This window comes from Pelmatolapia mariae, unplaced genomic scaffold, assembly GCF_036321145.2.
Source record: "Pelmatolapia mariae isolate MD_Pm_ZW unplaced genomic scaffold, Pm_UMD_F_2 NODE_ptg000117l+_length_54715_cov_1, whole genome shotgun sequence".
NCBI classification, from domain to species: Eukaryota; Metazoa; Chordata; class Actinopteri; order Cichliformes; family Cichlidae; genus Pelmatolapia; species Pelmatolapia mariae.
Genome location: NW_027051827.1, coordinates 34630 through 43181, shown reverse-complemented (window position 1 = coordinate 43181; position 8552 = coordinate 34630). Strand labels below are relative to the sequence as shown.

Sequence of the window (8552 nt, the reverse complement as noted above, 5' to 3'; positions counted from 1 at the left end):
TCAAAGGATCAAAGGAGCGCTGTGGATCATTCTGCGCATGCCAGCTCGGCACCGGGAGAATTATTAAGTGTGCCTATGTAATGGCACACTTATTACTATTCGACAGCTTTATTATTCTTATTATTATGACTCTTGGTAGGGATTCGTCGCATGGTTTTCCCAAAATTCCCAAAAAAAGACCCCATTTTTCCCCATTCCCCATCGAAATGAAATTTTCGCTATCTAGTTTGTAAATACTTTGCTATCTAACAAAGGTGCTTTTAGCAACAGCTGGTGGTGATTCATTGTTATCAACCCTTAAACTCGTGAATTGGCTCTCTAGCTTTTACATTTCGATTGCTACTGTTGTCCATCACATATGTATTATTTGTAACCCAGCTTACCTGTAAAAACAGGCACACAGCAGGTAACAAGAACTACTCTGTGCGCCAGCTCGGCACCACTCTTCTTCTAGCGAGGTGTCGGCTACTGATGCGTAAGACACCGAGCGCCCTCTGCTGGCGGAACTTATATTACAGACATTAACGGTAGTTTTCCCCAAAAGAAAGTGACTTAAAGCATAAAAATAAAATGTACTCATAAAATGTTCATGTACTCATCTATATCATAGTGCCACACAAGCCCAAAACTTAATTTATCACATTAAATGAATGTGAATGGCTAGAAAAATCTAAATCAAAATATGAAACTCCAAAATAAAGTTTATTAAAAGCCACTGAGGTTACAGTGATCCTGAATTATATGTGCATGTGCTTTGCAGTACATTAGGCAGGTCAGTTCTTTATTAACGAGGCCACATATTACTGAATAAAGTGAATAATATATGGATCCACATCCATAAGCACATTTCTCCATTTGTTTTTTACGTTTTTAAACCAGGAAATATTTTATTCTACACAATGAAACCAGAGTCTGCAAGCTTTTTGTTTTGAAAGAAGAATCTGAGCGAATCCCTCCTGCCTCCCATCATCCCAGGACCTGAAGACGTTTCACAACATCAGCTTCTCTCTGGTGTTTTCAGGGAATAAATGGGGACACTGAGCTCGAGCGCTACTCCACCAGCTACAGGTTTAATATCAGATCAACAACAGTAGAAAAACAGAGGCAGAGACTACCAGACAAAAAGAAGAGTAGGAAATCCAACATCATCCAACAGGCTCTTTAAAATAATGCCTCTGTACAGTATTTACTTACACACACACACACACACACACCATCACACGCTCACACACTGAGCACGTTTACAGCTACACACTGAGGAGGAGGAGCCTGTCACTCAGTCAGTACAAGGAAGCAGTCTGAATACTGCCCTCTGATTGGCCGGCCCTCCTTCATCCAGTGTTCTCTTTATTTCACGTGAAGCTGAGATGCATCCAGGTAATGGTGTGATGTCATCCGGAGCTGAGCCCGTCCTTCTGAAAGAGGTCAGAGGTCACCCAGTCGTCCCTGCAGGTACATCACTGTGAGCTCTGCCCACTTGCATCCCAGCAGCACCTGTTGGCCAACGGGACCGCCCAAAACCAGCAAACCCCAATGGGACCAGGATCCGGTCCAGCGAGGGTCGTAGCAGTTGGCTGGACGTCCAGGCAGAGATATCAAACATACACAGAACACCACAGAACTGATGTCATGGAAACAGAAACGCTTCTTCACGTGATCCAGTCACATGACTCGGAGAGGCGTAGAGGCTGGCCAATCAGGTGTGCCTGTGGAAAGTGAGAGGAGATCACGGGTCAGAAGATTTTACCAGGGAATGGTTTGAAATTAAAACAAAGAAGAAGAAGGAGGTGATGATGATGAGGAGGTTGATGTCGGGCGTTTATCAATATGCGTACTTGTGCGTACTTGCGTTCTCGTGTACTCGTGATACGTCATCAGTCGGAGACCAAGTACTGTTCCAATTCAAAGTACGCATCACGCCGAGAACGCGAAAAAGTCCCGGATGTGTTCTCGATCCGCCCGTTTTATCGAGCATGCATCGGTGTAGACTTGGGACAGCTAAATATCCCAGAATGCATTTCGTCCAAAACTCAACAGCAGACTCCCGGCACATCGTTTCCAACCCCCTCCCAAACCGCTCGCGGACTTCTCACTACTCAGGTTAAAGAAACTCCAGCAGCTGTCTATAGTATTGAGTGTCCACTAGAATAGAAATAAAAGCGTTCTAACATCTCACCTGCTTGTTTTTATTAAGGTATGTACACGTATGTACATGTACACTATTTTTATTAATAGAGGTTTCACTACTGAGGTTAACAATGATATATAAGTCACTTAGATCACTTCTAAATGTTAATGTTTGGTTTATTTCAGTGTTTTATTTGTTCCTGAGTAAACCGGTTTGGCTGTGATTAAAGTTAAGCTTCATAACATGTTACTCACAGTTAAATTAAGAGGGGACGGCAGTAAAAACTCCGGACCTGTGACATCATCACGTACGCTGGTGTTCCGACTGTACAAATCACGAGTCCGTGCTCGCGTACTTGAGAATTGAGAAACGGCCCACGAGTCCGTGCTCGCGTTCTCGGCGGGTACGTACTCACCGAGAACGGGCATTGATAAACGGCCGTCCTGTTCAGTAACTCTGGTTTTTTTACACTGAGATTCACTGCTCTGACCAGTAGGTGGAGCTGCTGCACTGAGACACCTGAAGCAGGGCAGGTGAATTTCAGTACAGGTGGAGAGGAGCGGCACAGAAGTCCAAGCATGTTCATGGATGTGATGAGCACCTGCGCATTACTCACACATAACTGCTTTTTATTAATTGTGAGTTTTTGGTGTGTTAAAAAAAAAAAAAGGAGCAAGAAAGAGCAATAGCAAAAAACTAAAACACTTCCTGTGTGTGTGTGTCTTACCGTTCTCACCTCCGTGCGGGCAGGTACATGGACGGGGCGGACGCTTGCTGACTGGCGACGATGGCAGAGGACGAGAGGCCTGAAACAAAGACAGGATGTCAGAACTGAAACAGACAGGCTCGCACACGCCACTCATTAAAAGCAGCTGCAGGCTCAGAGGGGTGAGGTGGGCGGGCTCAGAGGATCCCTTTCCAGCTGTGAATCATGGGAGGAGAGGTCAGCTTGGTTTGGGGTAACCTTCAGCACCAGGTATTACCCCGTCCTCCTCTGCTACAAACGTTGTCAGCGAGTGTATGAACACACTGCAGGGCTGACAGCATCTACCTGCATTCACACACAGCCATGGTGATGTCACACAGCCATGGTGATGTCACACAGCCATGGTGATGTCACACAGACATGGTGATGTCACACACAGCCATGGTGATGTCACACAGCCATGGTGATGTCACACAGCCATGTGATGTCACACACAGACATGGTGATGTCACACAGCCATGGTGATGTCACACAGCCATGTGATGTCACACACAGCCATGGTGATGCCACACAGCCATGGTGATGTCACACAGCCATGGTGATGTCACACAGCCATGGTGATGCCACACAGCCATGGTGATGCCACACAGCCATGGTGATGTCACACAGCCATGGTGATGTCACACAGCCATGGTGATGCCACACTTAAAAACAAATGACGCCTGTTTAATTTCAGTGTTTCTGCGCTATTTTCAGACCATCGGATACCTGAATTTGCAGAGAGGGTTAAACACAAACCTGCAAACACTGTGGAGCCTCGGCTCTAAAATCTTAATACTAAAATTTTAATACTCCCACTACACACCGAAGTGCATTATACTTCACGATAACATCTTCTACTATTTTAAAAGCGTAAGTGAGTTAGAGTCCAAGAGCCTTTTTCAGTGCTGTTCATCATCTTCGTACGTCCACCTAACCACAGTTAATAGAGTGAAGACTCCACTCTTTGTACCATTTGATCCTATTTTCTGCTTCCTAACACAGATCAGACCTGTGGTTCATAAATTGAATACGCTGCGTGTGGCTTTGAACCTGCAGGTTCTGGTGCCGTGCTGTGGAAGTTTGACCCTCAGCAGCTACTCGGACTCTCACTTCGACAGCTATGTGCTGCAGCCCGTGGAGGACGGTTATAAGACTGCGGTCGGGAAGGTCTGTCTTCAACACAAGCCAGTCTGTGCTGCTCATTGTTGCCAGAGGCTGAGTTTAAATGCACCGCTGTCCTACTTTTACATACAAAAAGAGGCTGTTTAATAGCTTCTTTTTCTCTGGGTGTGTTACAGGAGGTCCGGATCCAGGACAGGCAGGTCCTGCTGGGATGCGGGTTCCCGGCTCCAGTGTCGATCCCCATCCTGTTCGAGGAGACCTTCTACAACGACCGGGAGCAAAGCTACAGCATCCTGTGCGTCTCCAGACCCATGGAGGTGGACCCGAGCCTGTCCGAGGTCAGCACGCCGTCTTCTTACAGCCTGAGGAGCCTGGAGGACGTCAGGGAGTTCCTGGGCCGCCACGCCCAGAAGATGGACAAGCACATCCAGAGCTTCTGTCAGGCCTTCAGGGAGCAGGAGAGGAAGGGACTCCAGCACCACATAGTAGGGATGACAGACACAAAACACAACCCTGGTTATAAACGGACTAGAGTGACAAACGGGGCTGAAGGAAACAGAGCTCTGGGCGTGTCTGACCTAAAATAGCATATTCTGCACATAAAATGGCACGCCTTGCAGGTTTTGTCATTCTTTTACCACAGACAGACAGTTTTGCGCTCCCATGACGATACGGAGATGAAACGAGCAGACTGAAAGCATTCACACAGGATCAGAGGAGGAGTAGGAAGTGGACTTGATTTAAACTTTTGCATCCAGGCTGACACAGTAAATAAGAATATTCTCAGGAAGGACAACCCAAGGGTCAGTATTTGGGATCGAGCCGGGGATCAAACCTCCAACCTTTCGCTGTACCTCCTGATCCACAGCTACCCCGAGCTCACAGCACCTGGTTCAGCACCTGGTTAGCTCTCGAGATCAAGCGTGCTCAGACTGGTGATGTCGTGTTGGTTTAAAATAAACGTTACACCCAGTAACTGCACCATCTGGTGGTAAAAACTGGTATTACACGCAAGTGCAGCCCAGCCCGGTTTTTGCCTTTAACACGACACAGAGCAGTCTGTATGATATGAATCAGGACACTTTAGTTAATGCCGTCCTCACAGAGGATACTTACTCATCCTCATCATCCGCCAGCTCACGGTCATCTTTGCTTTGCACCTCCTCCCACGTTTTTCCCAGTTCCTGACAGGACAGGAGGGACGCTTTAAAATCAGAATCGGAACAATACATTCAGGTAGCGCGTTTGCTTCTACAGAACTGCTTCGTTTATCCTGACGTGGAAGCGTGTGGCGAGTGTGTCGCTGGGTTTTACCAGGTAGTTGATGACGGAGAAGCGGTCGTACTCGTGGTTTTTGGCGTTGATGTGGCGGTGAGCTTTTTTCCTCGGGTGATCCTTCAGCGTGGTTTTATCTCGAAACGTTTTCTCGCAGTACAGACACTGCAGACTGAAGCGAGGGGAGCAAAATGAAAAGGCGGGCGAAACAAAACAAAAGTTAACGCTGTGAATAAAAAGCAACGATTAGCGTACCTGTCCAGTTTGTCCTGCAGCGTGTCGAGGAACTCGCTGCAGTAGACGATGTTGTCCGGCAGTCCGATGCTGAAGGAATGCTCTATGGCCATGTGGTTCAGCAGAGACGACCTGGAAACAGCACGTGGAGCCATTTTTAATAAACAAAAGAAAACATCAGCTGACATCATCACTGTTAGCACTGCGCTGCAGTCCTTTGGGCTTCGTCCAGAAGTTCCCATTTGTACAAGACTTCAAGATCCATACAGCGTGCCCATAGTGGCAGACAGAGGGAAGCAGCCTCTCTCGCCATGGGCCGCTGCATGTCCAAATGTGAGGAGACCCGGAGCGGACACGGGTTATGTCTCTCGGCGTCCTCCCACAAGGAGCTGGAGGTGGTGGCTGTGCAGAGGGAGGCCGAGCATCTGCGAACCAACACAGTGACTGAAAATGGATGGATGGAAGCTTAACTGGAGGTAAAGACACAGATCCACACAAGAACTGTGGTAAACACCAGTGAGGAGCCAGTCACACCTTCATGCCATTCATGAACCAGCGCACACCTGCACAGGTCTGAGACCTGACCCTTAGTAGAACAGGAAGAAGGATGAGGAGCTGCACTGGTCTCAGATCAGCTTCTTGGTTCAGGCTCAGACATGTCACTGAATGATGTTTATGGAATTATGCATCAAAGCAGCTTTTTGGGGGTTGGATCATAAGAGGATGACTACAGGAAGCAAAGAAGCTTCTAGTCACATGATTTCAGGAAGCTCTACCTTCTGTCTACTCTAATCTAACACACGTGAGGTTTCCAGGACTGATGGGAATCCTGCGGCGCTTTACCGGTTTCCCGTGAACTCTTCGCTGCAGAACATGCAGAGACGATGGAAGCTGCTGTCGTCTCGCTCCTTCTGCTGCTGCTCCAGGACCTCCTCCTGTGGGAGCACAGAAGAAGAGCTCAGAGGAATTCTTCAGAAAACTACCTCAGAGTGCTCAGATATTTAAAGTGCAGAGGTTACAACGACACAAAGCGTGTAAAATCATCACTTAAATCTGCAATTTTTCTGATTTTTCCTGATTTTCAGACTTTGCCTCAAAATAAAGTTTAAAAGAAACGAAACTTCCAGCAGCACAAGATTCACTCAGGATGCTCCGAGTGTCACGTCTCCTCACCAGTCGTTTCTGCTGCAGCTTCTCTCGGAGGACTCTGTCTTCTGGAAGGACGTCACACAGCAGGAAGTAGTCCTCCTGCTTCTCTGTCAGGTCAGCGAGGAAGAAGAGTTTTTAATGAGTCATTAATCAGAGCTGGAGGAAGTGTATGTGGTTCACTTTGAAAGGTCAGGTCCTCTGTGGGTTTGAGTGAACTCACCGACTGGGCCCGTGGAGTTGGTTTTGATGACGCTGCAGAAATCTGTGACCGGCTGCTCGAGGAATCTGCCCTTCCAGTACAGCAAGTACCTGATGGAGGAAACTCGTCAGTAAAAACCGCAACCGACTCACAGCCAGGTTTACCGGCGCACAGAAACACTTTGTCACGGTTCATAAAAGCAGCGCACTAACAGGCGTGGACATGCTGGACTTGTTGTATATATGTATACTTGTAAGGTAAGGGTTTCCCCCCATCACCCCAAATAATTACAGTAAGTCTTTGGTGAAATGATCGAGTTCCAAATGCTAAAAACATCCAAACGTGTTCCCGAGAGTTAAACGAGTGAGCCGGAGCATGTGTGGCTCGTACTTTGGGACGTCTGCGATGACAAGCTTGTGCTCCATCAGCGGGTGTCTGAGGAGGACGTCTTTCTGCGGCGGTGGGACGGACTCAGAGCAGAGCAGGCAGACCAGCGGCTCGGAGCCGGGACATTGAACACCGGGAGGGCTGGAGGTGTCAGCCGGCTGATCGGGGAAACACAGCGGCTCCAGAATGGTGTCCTTACCTGAGAAAGCAGAAGAGAGACTACACCTTATATACCACACACACACTCTACTCCAGACCAGGTGAGTCAAAACCAAGTGGAAGCGAGAATGTACAGCCTGGCATGAAGAAGCATTTCTCCCTGATCTACAAAAATCTGTCTGTATACAATTATTTTTTCATCACCCGTGGGGACAAAACTATGATCTAAAAGTTAAAAAAATTAATTAATTAATTAAATAACTCATTAGTCGAGCTCAGACTTTACACGCTGTTAAATCCTGAATAAACTTCACAGCTGTCAGACTGAGTGTACTGACTGAATATAGAGATTGCTGTATAATCAGAGTTAGCAGCCCAGCTATTTCCTAGCCTGCTAGCTTAGCCGGGCGGTTTCCCGCCTGCTTTTCTGATTTTGTTAGCCTTTTTTCTGCTGATTGTGAATTCCCACAGACTCGGAGAGTCACCGACACCCAAACCTTTGCACGCAGACCACCAGATATCAGCATTATAGCCGCGGACACGTTTAAAAAGTCACACTTACCGTCTTTACTCGGCTCGCTGGCGGCCATGTCTGGTGTCACGTGGTGCAAATAACACAAATCGAACCAATCGGAGGCCGTAAAATGCCAACGAAGCGCCTTCGCGGACCCCCGGTAAAACACGAATTAGAAAAGGTGCATTTAAGTGGTTCAAGGAAATATGAAAACTTAGGTTTCGAAAGCTGAAGGTTAATTAATGTGAATGAAGTTGACTAACATGTAACATTGGACGCTGTTGCATATATATAGCAAATAATATAAATCACATGAACACTCAGATCCTCAAGATATACCTGAGAGTGTTCTCTGAACATGAAAGTTTAGTGTTCATAAATCCCCATTTATTAACATTACATTAGCATATGTGTCCTCCCCTCTATTACAGATTTTGAAAGGAAACGTTATTTGTGAATGTGTACCATGTGTACAGGTGTAAGGTTTCCTAAAGTAAAAGTCTGAAAATAACATTTGAGTTTCTGTACAGGGGGGCACAAGAAGGCTGGATATGGTGCAAATTCTTAAATAAATGTCCAAGTTTTATACGTGAAGTCAGTTTTAAGCTGGAGTGGCTGCTGATGACACACAGCTCAT

General features: G+C 46.9%; 1 protein-coding gene across 7 annotated transcripts; it reads right to left on the bottom strand.

Moving 5' to 3' along the window:
- Nucleotides 1-683: 683 nt before the first annotated feature.
- On the bottom strand, nucleotides 684-8022 carry LOC134622654 (zinc finger protein 277-like). 7 transcript variants are annotated; one of them, XR_010093049.1, is made up of 11 exons: nucleotides 7964-8022; nucleotides 7246-7441; nucleotides 6877-6965; nucleotides 6681-6763; nucleotides 6351-6442; nucleotides 5529-5639; nucleotides 5313-5445; nucleotides 5115-5182; nucleotides 3927-4468; nucleotides 2856-2934; nucleotides 1677-1706 (listed from the first exon to the last, which is right to left on the bottom strand). XR_010093049.1 is itself a non-coding variant. In XM_063468043.1 (10 exons), the coding sequence occupies exons 1-10, from the start codon at nucleotides 7989-7991 to the stop codon at nucleotides 1650-1652; spliced, it is 936 nt and encodes a 311-aa protein (XP_063324113.1). In that variant the 5' UTR covers nucleotides 7992-8022; the 3' UTR covers nucleotides 684-1649. The 7 variants fall into 7 exon arrangements, 4 of the variants coding, with proteins under 4 accessions (XP_063324113.1, XP_063324114.1, XP_063324115.1 ...); XR_010093050.1 differs by having other exon boundaries at nucleotides 1683-1706; nucleotides 4129-4468; XM_063468043.1 differs by lacking the exon at nucleotides 3927-4468 and having other exon boundaries at nucleotides 684-1706.
- Nucleotides 8023-8552: the final 530 nt, after the last annotated feature.

Excerpts from the sequence above, each read along its gene's own strand:
- LOC134622654 (XM_063468043.1), bottom strand. The coding sequence starts at position 7,991 with ATGGCCGCCAGCGAGCCGAGTAAAGACG. Across the intron at positions 6,764-6,876 it reads CAACTCCACGGGCCCAGTCG|AGAAGCAGGAGGACTACTTC; the intron begins GTGAGTTCACTC and ends CTGACCTGACAG. Across the intron at positions 5,183-5,312 it reads TCTCCGTCATCAACTACCTG|GAACTGGGAAAAACGTGGGA; the intron begins GTAAAACCCAGC and ends CTGTCCTGTCAG.